The 21,121-nt window shown below is 37.0% G+C and overlaps 1 protein-coding gene across 1 annotated transcript in view; it reads right to left on the minus strand.

Annotated features, from left to right (window-relative positions):
* ELP4 (elongator acetyltransferase complex subunit 4) overlaps positions 1-21,121 on the minus strand; it is a 145,130-nt gene that overhangs the window by 111,827 nt on the left and 12,182 nt on the right. Inside the window, exons 3-4 of the mRNA XM_058806364.1 lie at positions 15,254-15,375; positions 1,702-1,833 (exon numbers count right to left, since the gene is read on the minus strand). Coding sequence (XP_058662347.1) covers positions 1,702-1,833; positions 15,254-15,375 — 254 coding nt within the window. The remainder of the gene's footprint in view (positions 1-1,701; positions 1,834-15,253; positions 15,376-21,121) is intronic.

The following is a 21,121-nucleotide window of genomic DNA, read 5'->3' on the forward strand; positions in this document are numbered from 1 at the left end:
GAAGCTATTTGACAGTAGTTTCTGAAAATGCACTGGCATATTAGTTCAATCAGTTTGGAAAATATGCCTTGAAATTTTATTCAACATTGGTTTTTACCAGCAAAGGAACATTTAAAGGAGGAATCACAACCAAAGTTGTTCATTAAGGTTTAGAACTGAATGTATTGTTATGGGTAGCAAGGCAGTATCAGATTTTTCCTCAATGGAGTATAATCACCAATCCAATTAACATAGAACGGAGCAAAAATTTTATGATAACTGCAATACAAAATATTGAAAAATATAAATTTAAACCATTTTTACACCAGTTAAAATGTCCTGAGGAATTTTAAGTATAGACTGTTTAAGATTGATACTTTTATTTGTGTGCTTTAATTTTTGCATAAATTTAACATACACATAAAGATATTGTGCCTCAGCTATTGAGAATGATCAAGGTCCAATTCAAAAAGCAGCAACAAGGGAAACTCCCCCAGAAAAACTGACAATCTTATTCTGTCTTGCATAATCAATTTTCAGTAATCAAGGGTACATACATCACGCATTTTCAAGAAATATTACATTAGTGGAAGAAGTGGTTACTGCTATGAGCTTAAAGATGAGTGGACACCCAACTGAATTTTTAAAATAATTTTTCTATGTTGTTAGAACATCAGAACACAACATCAGAACACAATTTGTTAACAACATGCAAACGTTTTCATATCAATGTACAAGGAACTCTGCTAGATTTTAAAACAGACAAATTATTTTGGGGACGGTTCAGAGTGGCACAGCAAGCTTCACAATAATAAAATTGATGAGATTATATGATTACCCTGGAGGCTGTTTGATTTGGCATGTCACCATATATAAGTCTTTCCTGACACAACTGTATAGCCATGTCTGTGCAATTTCACAGAAAACCAAACATGCCAAGCCTTGTAAGATCATTTTGTCACATTCCAATTATGTTTTTAAGAACACAACTGAACTTACTAGGCAGGTATGACTACATCTAAACCAGAATTTATAAATGTAGACTAAAGACAAAACCAGGATTTGATTCTGGACAGCCAGAAATGCTGTAACTTTGTTAAAGACTGATTGTGCCGCTGGATTAAATAAGAAAGGCACCAGCCATGGGAGATTGATCATCCACAAAACAAAACACCAACAACTGTAAACTCTGAAAGACTGACCACTGAGCTTGTTCCTTACATTGTCCCTGCCCAGTGCTTAGCTCCCAGTGGCAGTGAGGCTGAGAGAATCTCAAGTGCTTGCTTTGGTTGTTATGCACATGGATAAGCAGGTCAACAGCTTGCTTCCACTGCAGACACCCACTAAGTCCTGTTGATTAAACCTACTTAAGTAATTTGTGTGCAACTAAATTTGGGCCAAGTTTGGAAGCAAGCACATCACCCTAACTTTTCATTAAAAGCTGTCTTGATTTGATAATGCTCATTGAAAAACCCCATGGCTTTTTACTTTTAAATTACTATTGTCCGTATGGATTTTTAGAGTACCTCCAAACTCTCAAATTCCCTTTCTTTTTGCATCATTAGTAATTAAAATATTCACTGGTGCGTGATAGTTTTTCCTCAAGAGGCAATCCTATAACACTGCCCATTAGCAGCTCTGTTGTCTAGGTTCTACTGAAAAGCATTTGCTTTTCAAATTCATTTTGAGTGCAAAAGGAGAGAAGCAGGAAATAGGCATTACCTCCATTTTTGGTAAATTTTGGTAGCGCCAGGCTATTTTCATGGAATCCTGAGAATCCTCAGACTTCACAGCCGCTGCTTCATCTCCCAATTCCTTCCTGTAGGAATCATCAAGCAAAGGGGCTGGAAGTTCCTACAGGTGGAGAACAAAAAAATGTCAGCTATCTGCAAGAGAAACAGCAGCTCAGGTTTTTATCCACACCCCCCTCCAGCCAGATAACACAGTTATCTGACTATAATGGGCAGCTGCAAAATCTGTAAAAGATTAATAGGTTAAAAGAACTCTTCTGAAGGACTGGCTCCTACTAATACTGAGTAGGAAAGAACTCCATGTAATTATTACTGGAAAAATGAATTATAGAAGTAAAAGAAAGAAAGCAGAATGGAAATACCACATTTGATGCTCTGCTTCATCTTGAGTATTCCCATTCCCATTGAGTATCACCTATATTCTTTTTTTTTTTTAATATTTCTTTAGAGGCTGACCTCCTAAACTACTCCATTTCTGACAGTGGGCAAGTTCCCTGCATATTTAAACCTATTTAAGCTTTTTCCCATAGCAAATTTAAGCCGATTTTAACATAAGAACTTTGTTAGCTGCCGTAAGTCTTCCAGAAGTCTCCAACAGATCACAACAGCCTACAAGCACCAGCTGAAAGCCACTGCAACAGGATGGCTTGAATTTTCTCTTCTGCTAACCATTAGGCACGATATCTACTCATGAGGGATATCTCATGGACACAAACACAGGAAAGGAAGGGAGGAATGCTCAATTCTGGACTTTTAATAGTTTCTAATGTACTTTCTGCCTTTGCGGCCCTGCTGAATAATTCAGTGCTGAATTCAGAACTCATGCAATGGGCTTCTACAGCCACTGGAAAAATTAAGTGCAGTGAAGTTTTCTGCCCCAGCTTTATCACAGCCATTCCTGTGAGCTGGAGGGCAAAGAATCTCTGCTTAAAACAGAACTAGGCTCAGCTAAAACTCTGTTTTCCTAGAGCAAAGGCTTCTGAGGAAGACATGCCTCAAGGGTTAAACCCGCAATGAGCTAGCCAGGAGCTCTGTATTGTGTGTGGAGACCGTCAAAAAGCAAATTTGAAACCTTTAGAAGAAGAATCTGGATTGAAGGGTGGGACACACACCAAACACTGCACACAGGCAGGGCTTATGGTGACCATAAATACCCAGGTGACACTCGTGGCTTTGTGTGGGTACACGGGGTACAAACTCAGAAAGGAGACAATGAAACTTTTAACACATCCATTTCGGGTTTAGTGTTACACTTATCTACTATGCATAAAATTAACATTCATATATAACAATAAATTACTAGGAATTTTAATATTACTTACAATAATATGTAATATGTATTAATTTTATTCATATGTATTAATTTTATTCATAATGTAGTTTATTTGTATATTTATTTTCTTTACAATAATTTTATTATTATTTATTAATTTATTTTATTAATAGTTAAATCTTATTATAATTATAAATATTATAATTAGACTTTAATAAATAAGACTTTAGTAAATAAGCAAATAATATTAATAGCTAAAAATTATTCAAATTAAAAACTATTAATGTGCATATTTCTATACATAACCTTACTAACAAGACGTGCTACTTAGTTTGCTTTGCATAAATTAACATCTAGAATTATGTAAAAAAAAAGGAGATTTCAGATAATTGCTTCTGTCACTTCCTAGGGTTGGTCACCACACTATAATAGTTTTTATTATTTTATAATTATTATATAATATATATTCTTATAATTGCTATAAATATTATAATTATAATCATTGATATTATAATAAATATTAATAGCTAATAATTATTCTAATTAAAACTATTAATATGCATATTTCTATACATAACCTTACTAACAATAAGTGCTACTTAGTTTGCTTTGTATAAATTAACATCCATAATTATGTAAAAAAAAGGAGATTTCAGATAATTGCTTCTGTCTCTTTCCTGGGGTTGGTCACCACACTTTCTGAGGCACCAGGCAATGGAAGTTATGAAAACTTTTATAAACTTTATAACTTAATAAAGTTGCAGAAATAGAACAGCTGTATCTATGTGTTTCAGCAGCTCAGCAAAAGATACAAAACACACCTTTGAGCAAGTTATTTTATTTCTTTTGCTTTTACAAATGAACTGCAAAAGCCTGGTAATGACTATTCATGAGAGCAATTATGTACAGAGCTATATTTTTTTGAGATTTATCACAGCTTGTTTAAAAAATACACTTGCATACAATAAACTCATTACTGTGGTAATAAAAATAAGGCTTTCTGGGTAGGAAAACTACACCAAGGTGAAAATTTTGATTTAGTATTTACGGTTTTCAATAAGTTTATAGATTTATAACATCTGCTTCAATAAAAAAACTATTACTTTAGTCAGAGTTCCATTACATCCACCCAGCAAGAAAGTAGGCAAGCTTTCAAATCAAAGAATTCCGGCAAATGGGGCAAGATGAAAACAGAACGCTGTACTGAAAGGTTCTGAGAAAGAAAGTATAAATACAAAGCACCCAGATGCATTTCACATACATGCAGATACAAACCACTTACATTTACTTCTAAGAGCATTAGATGAAGTATTTTTCTTAAAAAAGTTACATTGAATTGTTAATTTTATAACTGAGCTATCCTCAACGGAGTTAATCAATCTTGTTTTCCCACTGAGATGTTACTTTGAGAACACATGCTGAACAGTTCAACTATTGTGCAGATTTAATTTCCTTATAAAATTATTCATAGATTTAAACATATTTAATAAATAGATTTAGAAATCTTTATTAAACATTTCATCCAACTCCCTAAGCCTGCCCCTGGTTCAGACATCACATCACTGCAAAGCCAAAAGGCAGGAAATGGCAAATTGTACAATTCTCCTTCCTGCAGGTAAAGAGGAAAACAGCAGCATTTCTTACAGCTGTTTAATATTTTTCCCCCCTAGAATCTCTGCAAATGCCTGTAACTTGTGCTGCTGGTTCGTTGTTATGTAATAATTGGGAAAGTCAAATTTGAGACAGGGACATTCACTACAAAAATTTGTCTGTTTTACCCATAAAATGTATTTCATGCTGAAAAAAGAACAGAGGTCAAGACAATAAGGGTGAGAAGTTCTCCAAGCTGCTTAAATAACCTCATGTAACACTGAGCAAAAGTTCCTGCCTTGCAGTGAGAGAGCAAAAGCTCCTTCCATGATGGGAGACACCACAAATCCCAGCTGCTGACGCCCAAAAAAGTCAGTCCAAAACAATCAGAGGCACACACACCACCACTGCAACACAACTTGGCACCGTGGTGTGTCCCAACTGCTGCTAAAACGAAGCAGATTAAGAGATCAAGGAAAAAAAATGGTTTCACCTGAAGCTGATAAAAGATTTTGGCTGCCAGAAATTAAAATCTATCAAAGTATCCATCTGAAACAGCCTTTTTGTTTTGTTGTTCTTTGCCAATATGGCTTGCTTTTAATTTCTAACACAAGAAAGAGTTTTTATTTTGACATAATAAAAAACTTCTAACAATAGAAGGGCACAACTTAGGTCTGGTTTATTCTGTCTTGTCCCTTGGAAGGAAAAGGAGAACCGACCAGGAGCACTCCAAGAACCCTCTCAGACCAAAATCAACTTTTTAAATGCCTTTACCTAATAACTACCATGCTTAGCTGAAGAATGATCCTTAGATGCGCCAGGTCCTTGTCCCTGTGCAAGGGACACTGAGATTTAAGACATTTCTGGGCCTCCCACATCTCACAGCCGTGCAATTTTCTATCTTTTCTTTGTTCTAAAGCAAAGATATCCTGAATTACACTCTTGGATGTTGGGGTTGTGAACTACATGGCCTCTGTACACAATAAGCTGTAGCCTGGAGAAGGTGCTCTGCCTTTGGATAATTTGAAGATCAACCAGTTTTATTAACCTTTTATTACATTCCAAGATATAATTTGAATGAGCACAAAGAGAGGAAAAAAAAATCCAATCCTATTCAAGGTCAGAGTTTTGTCTGTCATTTCATCATATTCTATATAAACAATAATAAGCAGAGCGAATAAAGAATGTTTGCCTCCAGATTTACATCCTAATTTTATCACTGTGCATAAAGCAACCAGCTTCAGATACCCTCAACTCCATTTTCACCAAGATGGATGAGAAAAGAGAGGCAGAACATGCAGGAGCTGTTTGAAGGTATGTCTGTGTTCACTAAAAGCCAACATGCCTTCACCAGCCTGCCTGAAGACTCAAGAAAATACCTAGATGGTCACAGTTTTTCCTTAGGATGTACTGATTCATGTATCTCAGGCCTCAATTTAAAATTTTAGTTAGTTTACTACTTCTAGAATAGTCTTCCTTCAGTTTAACTTAGGGACAGAACCCATAAAGTTCACAAAGTTCTAGTTAAAAAGTTTTTTTTAAATTTTATTTCTTTACATGTTCAATAAAATGAAAAAAAGTTATAAAAAAGGAAAATATTTTACAAGTTTTATTCTAATTCATATTACTCTTTGTTATTAATAATTTTTTCTTTGTACCCTTTTAAAATCGTAAACCTACTTGACCTTTCTCCTAATCCTACCTCACAACAAAAAGTAAGTAAACTAATAATTAATCAACACTAAACCCACCACAATTCTTGATATAATTAGCCAAAAAAATCTCAAATTAACAAACCCAAACAAATACAATGGGCAATACTGAAAACACTGAATGATCCACAAATCTCTTTTTTTCTTCATATCTGCTTTTATTCTTCACAAATAACTAGAATTGGAACGAAAGGCTTTCCCCTTTTCTAACTCTGGTAATTAAATGCAATTCTTTCTCTCAAGAAAGGAACTGTTTCCAAAGCTGACCATGCCTGAGTGACACAGAGCACCTCAGTGTGAGAGTTGGCAGCCCAGCTCTCATTATACAGATATATCCTCAAAAGTACATCTGTCATCACACACACATCCTCAAAATTATATCTGTCATTAGCCTCAAAAGTAAAGGCTCAATGTAGCCTCAAAAATAAAGGCTGGATCTGTACTTCACAACTCCTCAGCACCATGGAAGGCTTCATTCCTGTCCAAGAATGACATCATTTAGGATTTAATAGATTCATGTTCTTCCAATCAAAAGCAGAATTTTAGAAGAAGGCAGTATTAGCAAAATAGGTCAGATTTATTTACAAAATTTCAGGCAGAATCTGGAAATCAAAGTGGTATTTAAACAATGGACCAAGAAAAGGAGAGTTGGGCTATCAGCCCATAATGTCTTTATTTAATCTATTTTTGCTGAAAAATATCTCAGCTTCCACAACACAGAGCCTTGAAAAGCTTTGGGACTGAAAATTTTATATCATCAGTGTGTCTGTCAACTTCTGAGAACTGTTACATTCTCCCAGGCTAAAAAAAGACAAATCTATCATAAGGTACATAAAATAAAAAACAAAGCATGTAGCAGTGCATTAGTTAAAATAAAAATAAAAAACCCCCAAAAACATACAGCATTTCTTGGGGTCAACTAAAATACAAATCTTTGCTATGCAGCACGAACACACAAAAAGGCAGACCAGTGCTAAAGTTATTAAGGGCAGCTAGGCTGGAGAGAAGGAAGCTTGTTGAGGTTTATGAAATGAAAAAATAAAGTTTGGGAGGAAAAAAGAGTTTTCTGGTGCGGTCACAGTAAACGACAAAGCAATTAAAATAATTTTGTTTCCTGCCAACCAAGCTACGAAGGTTTTACTGCAAAGAGGGGGTAATTTGTTTCAGTAATAAAGCTTTTATCTTTGCAATAAACCGCTGGAGGAGCTGTACCTGCTGCAGTCCTGCTCCTTCTGGCTTTGCTGCCCCAGCACTGAGCCTGCCTTGCTTTGGCAGATGCACGAAGCAAAATCAGATTCTAACAGTTTGACCCCTCTCACTTCTTGTGTTCTCTGGGGGATAATAAAATCCAAGATACAATCCCACAGCAGTTAATGAAGCTTAACCTCACACCCTCTTAATTACCAATGCATTACACCAACTATAGGCATCATACTCCTCTCTAAGCTATTTTACAATTCTAAAGAAGTACTACTGTGCTATTATTTAGCAACATAATCCAAGCTGTATGTGAAATCCCTCTTATAAAAAATCCTTTGATCCTTATGGGTTTCAATAACTGCATAACTCAAAGTACTTAAGAATTTAAAACATTATCTATTCATGTACCAATAAAAATATTTTCCACGCTGATTTATGCAACTATTTTGAAGTGCAGTTATTATCACAAGTATGATAAAAACACAAAATAAAACAATACTAAAGGGATAACGCTAAAATAAAAATACTAAAGATACTAAAATTCACATGAATTTAAGGCTCTTTTTCATCATGTTAATTTTTAGCATTTAAAGGACACCAGATGGTAAGTCAGGAAGGGTAAATATTTTCTTTTCAACAATGCATTATATAAATGTCAGTTTAAAGGGCCCTACTCCCAAAAGGAGGGGAGGATTCTATTTTGATTGTAAATACTTGTGAATACAAGGTGCACTGGTAAAGAATATAAATAAATGGATGCCAATTTCTCTTCTTTCAGCAGCCCTTATACAATAACTTATTTCCATCTCCAGGTAAGGATGAGTTACAGAAATTTCCCCTTGACATTCAGAAAGACCTAACATGTGCCAGCCCAGGGTAAACAAGAATTGTGTGAACAGAAACAGGAAGAGATATTCCTCTGTTTTAGGAAATAAGAAGAGCCTATGTAGTCTATTTTTAAGCCATGACAATACAGTCTATACTCCACATACACACAAGTAAACCCCACAATAAGTCACAGAACTCCTTTGCTGTAACTCCCTTGCACTGTGGCTGCATTTCACAACACTTAAACACAAGAATGCCTATCAGACAATCAGATGAAATTTTCTAAAGATTCCATATTTTTCTGAATCAATTCATGAACGCTTAAGTATGTGACAGATAAATATAGCAGAGAATGAGGAAGTAAAATTGTGTGAAGGAAATGAGTGGCCTTGTCCCAAACTCTCTAAACCCTGCTGCATGCACAATGCTCAACTCTGAGCCTAAACAGAGTTAACGATAACAGCATTATTCCTGAAAACCTTCAGAGATGACCACTGGAAGCAACAGCTCATTAACTACAAAGTTACTAACTAGATTTGTTAAACAGATATTTGTGGACATTGAAGCCCAAACATTTAGATTTTATCACTTTTATGATACATCTTTGTCATGGTTTGATGCTGGCACAATGCCCCCACGAAAATATATTCTCCCTAGTGTCTGCTGTGAGGCATGACCAGAAAGAGAGCAAAGAAAAAAAGTTTTATTAACCTACAACTATATGTAAAAAGTAACACACACATAACTCAGAATCAAAACCTTCCAAAGCATTCCTCCTCCTCCTCCCCCCACAACTTCCACCACCACATGAAACAGAACCTTAGATTCTTAATCCAGTTTCCACCACTCAGAAAATCAACTCTCATTTAAAGGCCACGTGCCACAGTTGAGACAGCCACAACCCACAGCGTCCCCAGACTTCCAAAAGGCTTCAGCCCGTGCAGAGTAACACCTCACCTCTTGAGGAGGCTGCAAGTTCTGCTTTTATTGGTCCTTCAGCCCAGCCTTTTATGCCCTGCTTTTGATGCCCTGCCCCTGTGTGCCCTCTGTGTGATTGCTCAGCACCCCTGGGCACCCCATGGCTCCTCACCTTCAACAGCATTCACCTGTCCTGCACTGGGCCCCACTCCAATCACCACACACTCTGTGCCCACAGTTTCCATCCCAAGAACTCCTGAGCAATAAAACCTGGCCCAGAGGGGATGAAGTGACTCGGTTTTCATGCAGGATTACACAAACTACAGGACAGAACTGCTCTATCCACCCCAGTCCTTCAGACCTTGAGATCCTGGCTCCAGGAAAGGGAATTCCAGGGGAATCTTGCCATTGATGCCCTGCCCCTGTGTGCCCTCTGTGTGATTGCTCAGCACCCCTGGGCACCCCATGGCTGTTACTTTTAATATCAGTCACCTGTTTTTCACAGCTGCAGCCAACTAGGGATCAGCCACAGCCCCACTCCAATCACCACAAACTCTGTATCTGCAAGTGAGATGGGTGTTTAAAAAACCTCTAAGTTCAGAACTTAAGTTCTGAGGTTCTGAAGTTCTGAACAGTAAGATGATGAAAGAAAATTTCCTTGATGAACAGACTGGCAAATAAGAAATCAAAAATTTGAGCCAAACATTCATTTTCTCTGGCCCTAGAAAAACTTTTTATTGGATTGATCAGACCTTTTCACAAAGATGAAGCTTTATGCTTTAGAGTTTCCAGAGAAGGTACTGCTTTAAAAATGTAATTCTTTTTAAACGCAAGAATTTTTTTTTTCAAGTGTATCTTTCACACCTCTACAACTTCTATGTCAAGATTATAACACAGTTCATAACGGAGAAAGTTGTACATTACAACATAATGAAAAATATTTGCATTTTAACAATGAAAAATGTAAAACAGATTCACCCAACATGCAAGTGAGAAAAGCAAACAGATGAGCGAGAGCTACACAAAACAGAAATTAAATTTTTCAACTCATCTGCCAGGCTTAGCCTCAACCCTCATCTTTGTGTTACCACAAAACTTTAGGCAGTAGGAAAGTTCCTTTCTGCTCTAACTATAATTTGATTTCTGTGTATTAAGTGACACCATTTAGCAGCATGCAGCAGCTGAATCACTGCAGCAAGTTCCTGCAGTTTTGAAAATATATTTAAAAAAAGACTAGGAACGCAGCCCTATTTGCACATATATTTTTACCTTTTGAGGTATTATGCTTTAATTTGTGAGCATCTGAAACTGAAAAAACACCTCTAGCATTGATACATAGCCTCTCTCCCAATACCAGACAGCAAAGAGCAAATAATTAGAATTACTCTCTGAAAACAGACAGCCCTGGCCACTAGCCTGATAATTTCTTCCAGGTTTGCATTTTCCCTTTTGACAAAACAATGCTTTGGGAACATATCCATGAGGTAAAAATATAAGCATCATGGTTGAATGTACTTTGCTGAAGTGAAAAAGTCCATGTACAGCTATGTTTACTTCCAAGGCATTGTTTGCACACACCATAATACTGTAATACAGCAGCCCTGTGGTTTTTATGGCTGTTGTTTTAAAATAATAATAATAATAAAATGGAAATAATAAAAGTTCATTCTGCTAGGTTCTTCCTGCATTCACTTTTCCAGCAGGAAAAGAGTAAATTAGCACCTTCTGTTCTTCAGGCCTGCCCTGTTTGTTGAAGGTAGAACTTTTTTATTCTTGTCCAAATTACATACTTAAACAAATATAAAATTAAAATATATTTTAAAAGTATATAAAAATATAAAATTAAATTTTTTAATTTTAACTTTTGCTTTAGATATCTTTTCAGCTTAGGAACTTTCAAAAATAGTGCTCCTGGAGGGGATCTTTTTGTGTTTTCCCTATTGTTTTTTTCCTCAATAGCCATTACAGCTGCCCACACACCCCTCTCAGCTTCACCACCAGGAGAAACTGCATCTTCCCCTTCCACTGTGAGACCCTTCATCCTCTCCTCTTGGAAGAGAACCTGCAAAAGGCAATCTCAGCTGAGTGCAGAAGTATCCTGCAATAAAATTCCCACTTGAAAACAGACATTCCATTGAAAGGCAACGATCAAAGTTTTCCACAAGAGATGAGCAGACAGCTGTAGAAAGCAGTTCTGGAGCTCCCACTCTTCCACCTCAGGCTTGCAGGTGCCACGTGGAAAGGTCACTGATCCAGCACTGGCCAGGGTGCCACAGGTTAAATGTAGTGCTCCAGGGGATGCTGGTTTGTCTTCCAGAACAATAATGAGCTCTAAGTCTTCCTCACAAGACAGATCATAAAATAAAGAAGGTTTTGTGTCAGAAGGGACCTCAAAGACCATCTCATTCCAACCGCCCTGCCATGGACAGGGACACCTTCCACCAGCAGCTTCCTCAGAGCCCCATCCAGGCTGGCCTTGGACATTTCCAGGGATGGGGCAGCCACCAGGTCCTCGGCAACCTGTGCCAGGGCCTCAGCACCTTCACAGAGAAGAATTTCTTCCCAATATCCAATTTATTTCCCATTGCTCTGTCACTACACTGCCCTTGTGGAAAGTCCCTCTCCAGCTCTCTCCTAACTGGAAAGCTGCTGGAAGGTTCCCCAGAGCCTTCTGCTCTCCAGGCTGAACGAGCCCAATTCTCAGCCTGTCCTCACAGGAGAGGTGCTCCAGCCCCCTGAGCCCCTCATGGCCTCCCCTGCACTCAGTGCAGCAGCTCTGGGCCCTGTGACTGCTGCTGGGGAGCCAGGGCTGGATGCAGAGCTCCTCTGGGATCCCCAGAGCAGAGCAGGGGGGCAGGATCCCCTCCCTGCCCTGCTGGGCACATTTGGCTCTCTGGGCTCTCACTGCTCACTGCCAGCTCCTGCTGAGCTTCCAACATCCCCATCCCTTCTCCTCAGGGCTGCTCTGCATCCATCCATCCATCCATCCATCCATCCATCCATCCATCCTCAGCCCAGGCTGTGTTTGTGCTGGGATTGCCCCAGCCCAGGTGCAGGACCTTGCACTGCCAGGTCCTGCTGAACTCCATGAGGTTCTCCTGAGCCTCTCCAGGCTGTCAGTGTCCCTCTGGATGGAGCCCTGCACACACTGAGCGTGCTGTTGGCAGCTTGGTGTCCTCCATCCAACTTTGCACAGGCTCCACAGCAAAAGCAATTTAACAAAGCAATCTTTATTGTCAAGGTAAGCTATAAATAACCCATCTTTTCTCATGAAAACTTGTGAAAAGCAGTTCTACCCCCCAACTTAAATAAAATAATCATGAATAAGGGTAAAGAAATTATTTTACAGGCAGTTTAGGCAGTTGTAGAATTTTAATGCCAAACCTGAAGTAATGTTACTATTAAATAAATTTTCCATTTACCAATGCAAGCAGTTTTATTTTATGATCAGTCACAGAAGTTACCATATAATTTCTTACATTATATACATTCCCAGTGCTTATGGCCTTAGAGTAAAAAGTTGCCTTTTTTTTGAAGACTGTATGAACAGAAATGCTCTCCAATGTTTAAAATACTTTCTAAAAAGTAGCATGTATATAGTTCTGTAGGTTTTACCAGAGGTGTATAATTTTTCAGCATTACATCTTAATGCCAGTTTCCTGAAGGAGCTTTGACTACAAAAGGCATGAATATATTTTCAAAGGATGATGGATAAATTGGTGGGTGGTAATATATTATATCTTAGGCAGCTGATCAGGGCTTTTTATCCTCTGCCTGTCTTTTAGTTATACACAATTTCAAGATAATTATGGTCTATAAGAATGTCTTTTCCCCTTCCTACTACCAGCAATATAATATATAAGCAAGACAATCTTGGTTATAGGTTCAAGAAACTTCCAATCACATCACAAAATTGGAATAGGGCAATTATGGCATTTCAGCAGAGAGCTGAACATGCAAACAGACTGACCACACCATATGGACACTTAATATGGACACAGTATGGACAGTTAATGAACTGCCTTTATGAATTACACCAGCTAATTAGCTACTGGCTGTGGAATGTATTGAATCCATTCTTGAATTTTACAAAGTAAAACCCAAGCCTAAGGTGTAATTCAGGTTGATTTCTACCATGTCTGTGTTACCTTTCCAGTAAAGAATACAGTCCTATCAGGTACTGAAAATAAATTAATTACTAATCTCATTAATTGAAGTGCAATGGTCAGATAGGCTTTATTAAAATCCCAACACTATGGAGTCATCCAAATCCCAAGCAGCTCATTTTTCTGACAGGAGAGATCTTCTTGAAGCACCTGAAGGTGAGGGTTACTTCACTGACACAGGACAAATCAGAGAAATTAACTCTGCTGTGCCTTGTCTGCTAAACAAAGTTAGTGTTGAACGGCCAAGGGGAGAGTAAACGGCACAGACAAGAATACTGCTGGATACACAAGGGCACAAAGGGAGGCAGAAATCAAAACAAGATGATGCTCACACAGCAATATTGTCCCTGGATTTATAGGCTCCTATGGCAGCACCACCATGGAGTCACAACAGATGAATGAATGCAGCATTCCTGCCTAGAGCCTGCCCTGGAAATTAAGAAGGAAAATGATTCCATATCAGACAACAGAGCTGGGTAAGGCACAGCAAACTGACTGACCCCAGACTCAAAGTGGTACAAGGTGTATGGCAGATGTATGTAACAGAGTCTGCTGGTTATCACATAAAAGAACCAGAAAAACCATGACAGGGTAAGAAAAACTGAATCAAAGGTGAATGAAAGAAAAATAGAATGCGCCTTAGCTACTCCATTTCAAGAAAATTTAATGCAATGCAATAAAAATACTAATTTGGATAATTAAATCTCAATGATAAAAACAACTGCAACAATTGTGTTGTATCATTAGGGAGTCAATACTTGATTATAAGTTATTTAAAACCACTTAATTAAAAAATATAGCACATTCTTATGCAATTTGTACTTGAAAATCAAATTTTAACTTGTTTGTTTAACCTTTATTCTAAACCACAAGTGAGAAAAAATTTCACCCTTAAATGAACCTTCTTCAGGTTTAGGAGCACTAAAAAACTGATTTTTCACAAGCACAATAATTTAGTTGCATTAAGAATATACTTTTTCGTGAATACTGAGGATAATGTTCAAGAGGTAAGGCATAGAATTTACCATCCCTAGGTAGGAAAACAGAAGAGTAATCATTTTGTCCAGAAATAGTCTCTGAAGACACTTAAGGAAATAGCCAGACTTCACTTGATGCAGAAGTAATCAGGAAATTATATGTTACTTCTGATATTAGGAAAGCAGCCTTAGAAAGACATAAAATATTTAATGAAATTTTGCAGGATTATCCTCACACTTCAGCATTTTTTGCACTGTTGCTCAGGCTTTTTCCCTTATGCAATTTTCTCATGACAGAAACTGTCAGTGTTTGATTGGGAGTCCACTGAAGTCTGGAGGGATCCTTTCTGTGTGACCTGATCCAAAGCTGACCATGTTCCCTAGCACAAAAAAGAGTCAGAATGAAATGTAAGTGTAAAGGAAATTGTAAAGACGTTCAATGATGTTTCTATTTTCTACAGGAAACTACAATAAATATCCACACAAACTGTTTCTACCACATAATACTGGAGGCAGCTTAACTACTCTTCCTCCTGGGCAGGGGGAAACTGTAAGCAGTTGGGTTTATTGAAAGCATCCCACTAAGCCAGTGGAATAAAGAAATAAAATAAAGAATAAACAGGTTCCAAGCCTGATTTGGCCTTGGGAGGATCTTACTCCACTGTCCATGGATGGGAGGTAGAGACCTGAATTTAATTCCCAAATCTGGCTAGTGTAAATACTCCTGTACTTCCCCACACATTCTTATGAATCACCAAGATTAATTCATTTGTTGCTATGCAATACGTACACTTTAAAATGCATTTAATTCATCAAGAAATTACAGCTTTACTTAGCAAAAGCAATGAGTCTTATTTACCTTCAAAATGTTGTCAGGATGCTCTTTGGCAGAAGCAACAAACAGGTCATGTCCACAGACAATTCCCTCTGCGAGAAAATACTTGAACAACAAATTGGAGTAAAGGCCATATTTATCCTCCTCTGTGAAAACAAGAATGGTTGGATTTTCTTTTGTTAGATAAATTGCCCACCTGTAGGTTCACAACACTGTAAAAGGCCCCTTTGGGTCTATCTCCTGGAGTATAGAATTTACAACAGAGATCAAAGGTAATATAGGACTCCAAAACTTTTAAAATAATGCTTGATAAGACTGTATTTCCAATTTTTCAAGCCAGAGGAATAGTCCTCAATCAGGCATTTGATTCTAAGATATGGATGGGACACAGCCTCCCTACATGGCTTCCCATTAGTATCAACTAAGATGGCTGAATTTATGGATTAATGGCAAGGGGCTCCTTAATTTAGGAAAACTATGTTAACATTTATATTCCTAGTGCTCAAAACGTGCTTAAAATATTTGTAACCTGCTGCTTTTCAAAATTCAGCCATATTTGGCATGCTAAGCCTATACAGAGGTAACATTCAGAATAGAGACATTGTTATGTCAGCATTTATTCCAAAGTTGTGAAAATTACAAAAAACAAATGGATGTATTGAAGAAACCAAACAATTAGCAATGCTTTTTTTGAAACCTAACCAATGCAAATTCAGAACAAATTCAAAATTCAAAAGACTCATGAATTTGCAGTTTAAGCAGTGAGACAATGCTTGTTAGCAGACACTGTGAATACTGGCCCGCTGAAATGAAAACACAAACTCTGACTCCAGAGAGAGCAGCATTTCCTTCAGCTTCCCTGGTGCAAGTTAAGTGTCAGAAATTAGCAGAATTAGGAAGTCTTAATGAACTCATACAATTAAAACTCAGCATAACTTCAAGCTGTGGGAAGTGGATGCGTGCACAACTGAAATCTGAACCATCTCTGATTTTTTTGTTCTTTATTTGTAGGAAGTACAAACAATAGCACTGTTAATGCACTTTATGGTTTTTGGGGAAAAAGTGAATGGGCTACATTAGGTTTCACTTTTTCATCTCTTAATCTGGCAGCTGAAAGACAACACACAGGGATGCTAAGGCAGAAAAACACAGAGAGATTTTTCTTTATATAGAATGAAAAAAACTCAATTTATTATTTGTGTGACTTGGAAAATATTCCCTAACTCCACATATGAAACAGTAAAATTAAAAATAAACAAACAGCAACAAAGAGAGAAAATGAAAAAGGCATTCATATCCAACTTGTAAAAAACAGTAAAGAGGAAAATAAAAGTACTCTAACTTTGACATGTACCGCAATCAAATGAATCAATGGAGTGAAGGAGAAAAGGAAAGGAGGAAAGTGCATATCCATGAAGGAAAAGGAAAACCAATAGCAATGGGGAAACCTAGGAAACAAATCACAGGGAAGTGTTCTTGCACTGCTACACTCCTAATATCTTGCATGTGCACTGCTCAGTTCTCAGATTAACAAGAAATTCAAACCACAACTGCTCAAAACCACTGGACAAAAACCCAGTTCTCCAAGATATATTCCCCAACCTCCATGGGATATTAGGCAACACACAATTTATTTCCTGTTTTTTTAAACTTCACTGTTAAATTCAGTATTTGGGATAGCAGAGTCACTAGAAGTTAGTCTAAAGCAGTAGCTCAAAACAGAGAAAAATGTTTCATAATCCAAGCACTAAGACAGGAAATGACATAAATCTGGATATCCAAACAAGCCAAAGGGAATACAATAATTACAACACTCTTACTACTAGTACTAGCCACTCTGCAGTTTGTTGTAGAGTCTTAGGATTTTAAGAACTTAAATTGGATTAACAGAACTTACCTTTGATACTGCTGACCTGCTTAGGAGGCCATATTAGCCTTAAATGTACTTGCAATAACACATTGACTTTTTTTTTACTTTTAATAAGGGCCTTATGATAAATATGAACAGTTCTGAATCATAAAAAGCATAGGACTGACAAAACCTTACTGGTGACAGCACTGGGCTCCTTGTCAAAAGTTCATCAGGACGGATTTCCAAACTGCAATTTACTTGAGAATTTGGAGCTTTTAACTAAATATAAGATCCAGTTTATTCTTTCATCCTTATAAAGCCATTATTAATGTTACTGAAGAACTGCCTTCCTACCTCAGGGATAAGACTGGGGATGTAGAGCCAGCTATGAGACTCAGGTGGGCACAAGGCTCAATCAGGTAAAACTGAAACACTCCCACTGCAGAAACAAAAGGCAGAACTGACACTACCTAAGTTTTGAGCAAGTATTATGGTCGTATTTTGTAAATAGTCTTTGTAGCCTGCTTAAATCTTAAACTGTTTCAAGAGGGAAATAAAACCCCATTGCTGTATAAATGTCCCTTGTAACTGGAGTCCAGACCACTGACAGCTCCTGCCCCCTCAAACATTGGCTCTCTCTGGTTATTCTTACTGCTTTATCCTCAGCAATATATTATTCACACTATATTGAATTCCATGTGCTAATCTCCAACTATGAAGCTCTCAATTTAAGAAGCAAAGACCTCCAGAAATCAAAGTGGCAGCATGAGCTCTACTTTTTTTGTTTTAAATTGTCTGAGGCACCTGAAAGAAGCCACCCAGGCTCCCCTGTAATCACATCACTGTGGCAGATGTCACTGGAGGGAGACAATTTTGTTAGATCTCCCTCCCTTTGAACAAGAGAGGAAAAGAACACTCATCAGGCACTCTGGAAGGATCCTCAGCTGCAACATTTACATCATCCTTGCTGAATGAAAAATCTTGGCTTCTCAATTTTTAACCACAGGTTAAAGTTCACCTTCTTCACCATCTGAGGCACAGAAACACTGAGTTGATACGTATTTAACTGACATTTAATGGAAAAGAAGAAAATGTCTCATTTAGTCCAAGTGTTTTATGGCTTGAGTCTGTGTGTAGAACTATACAGACAGTGTTTCTGGATTATCATTTTTGATAATAATTATTCCTTAGAAAGTAAAAAATGTACTCAATTTCTTGTGCCAAACATAACAGAGAAACTCTATAAACCATGGATAAATACAAGAAATCATATGATGTGTTGGTGATAATTTAACTAAGCTAAGAAGAAATGTGGCTGTAATAGTTGAAAAGAATTTTTCTCAAATTTTATTTGAAATGCTGAAATGTTAAAACATATTGTAGAAATAAAGCCACAAAGAACTAGTATATAAACATTTTAAGTGACTTATTGAGATTCTAATTAATTTTGTTGATTCATTGATTTATTTGTAATTTAACAGGGCTAGAGAGGTTCTTACACTGCCATACTCTTCCAAAACCTATTTTCCAAAACAACAAGGAATATTCAAGTTAGCAAATTAAAAACACATTCAGTGTAAGGACACATAATTTTAACATAAGCCCTTCCCTTCTTCTTAAATTTTCATAAGAGTAAACTTGCAGTAAAAAAATAAATTAAGAATTGGAAAGTGATCTAAATATAAACCACCTCATAGCTTCCTACAGTACTCTGAGGATTAGATATGTCTCAGAAAGCCTTTACAAACAGTCTATCTGGAATTGTTAAAGTCAATGCATCTGTAAGAATCCCTCAGTTCTTCAATTTGTCAGCTAGAGGATGCTTTTTATTGATTCATTTCTAGGTCACTAAACTTTTGTGGTATTCAAAAGATCTAAAGTGCATCCATATGGGGCTTTTCTGATAGCATCCATTGTACCCTGCCTTCAGTAGTTACATCCAAAACCAAAGGAGCACAGCTTTCTTCTTGTAAATAAACAAACAAATCACTTAGCACAGGTACTTCAGCGGCTCACTGATCTCTTCCACAGAATCCCAGAATGAAACACTTTCCTGAGAATGCCTGGAGTTAGCACCTGAATGACTAGGACAAATTTTCAACTGTTACCTTTATCTGTAAGGTTTTGGTGCTGTTTAGGTGTTCTGGAAAGGCCCAGGGATGGCCTTGAAGAGCCGGCGCTTCAAAGGACGAGGAGAGACTCCTGATCTTGTCTCGGTCTCGGTGTTTATTAATTGTTTATCTAAAAGATTTTCTTTCAGCCCGACAGAGGTCTGCACAGCAAGTCAGCCATGGGCACACTGCCGAAGCCCCCGGGGCGGTCACTTATCTTTATACCCAAAGTCACGTGTACAATATTTATCATTTTTCCCCAATACCTTCTACCCTTATTAACCGGTGCACTTCTAGTAATAACCAATCCCAAAGTGCCACCATCACCACAGAAGATGGAGGCCAAGAAGAAGAAGAAGAAGGACAGGACACGCCCCAATTCCTCCATCTTACTTCTTTAGACCCCCCTGTACAGAAACCCTAAACCCTGTGTCTTACACTCTAATTAACTTATCCCTTCACCATTCACCCAGTGAAATCCTCCCATCCTCATACAGGTGTCGTCTCCTGTGTCGGATCAAAGTGCAGCCACCAGACACTTCTGGCAACGTTCCAGGACTCCCGAGCCCCCCAAGGGTGGTCTCGGCCTCTCTGCACCTCCATCCTGAGGTGCTGAGATCCCACATTTATCTTTCCAAACTCCTCCACATCCAAAAGAACCACCTTCACTCAGGACACGCAGGAACAACACTTCAGATTGTTTTAGTCCATACCTAGGACAAGCCTGGCCCAAGAGAGCTGGTCCTTCATTGCGAGCTTCACTTCCAGCTACCAAGGCCCAGGAACAAATCAGGCTCCTGCAGCTGCAGCCTTTGCTGGGTGCAGTCCCCACCAGCCACACACAGCACTGAGCAGCCTTCTGCCATTCTTTAGGAACAAAGAGTGTTCTCCAGCTAAGCAGCAGGTGAGTAACTAGTGAAGCATGAAACTACACAAGGAAAAGAGATTATTTACCTAGAAGTTACGCATATTGTCTCTAGGACAAAAGCTCCTCTGATCCTGCAATAAGGACATAAATAAAATAGTCTGTTGTGACTATCCATGGGTCTCTTTCCACATGAGTGTGCTTTCCTGGCTGGAACAGTCATGGAGAAAGAGCAGGATTGTCACTACAAGCACAGGGAATTCCATATAATATAATATGATATAATATGATATAATATGATATAATATGATATAATATGATATGATATAATATGATATGATATAATATGATATAATATAATATGATATAATATAATATGATATGATATGATATGATATGATATGATATAATATGATATGATATGATATAATATGATATAATATGATATAATATGATATAATATAATATAATATAATATAATATAATATAATATAACATAATATAATATGATATAATCTGATATATGATCTGATATAATATGATATAATATGATCTGATATGATATAATATGATCTGATATAATATAATATAATATAATATAATATAATATAATATAATATAATATAATATAATATAATATAATATAATATAATATAATATAATATAATATAATATAATATAACATAATATTATATTATATAAATATATATAAAAATATATAATATATTATATATAATTCCATATAATATAATAGATTTATTATATATATTATTATATATATATATAACATATATTATATATATAATTCCATTCATCATATAACCCTATAGCTGAGCACTAAGGATAAAGAGTAATTCCTGTTTAGGGGTTTTTTCAGCACTGCACTGCATAGGCTACTGTGGAGTCTTTGCTTCTTTTTTGTTAGGGTTGGCATTAAACTGAATTCTTGTTGGGACTCAGATATTCCTTAGTTTTCATTTATATTACAGTCTTAATAATTAATTAATTTAATTATTTAATTAAATTAATTAAATTATTAATTAGTTTTCATTTATATTACAGTC

Source organism: Ammospiza caudacuta, chromosome 6 (genome assembly GCF_027887145.1).
Source record: "Ammospiza caudacuta isolate bAmmCau1 chromosome 6, bAmmCau1.pri, whole genome shotgun sequence".
Lineage (NCBI taxonomy): Eukaryota > Metazoa > Chordata > Aves > Passeriformes > Passerellidae > Ammospiza > Ammospiza caudacuta.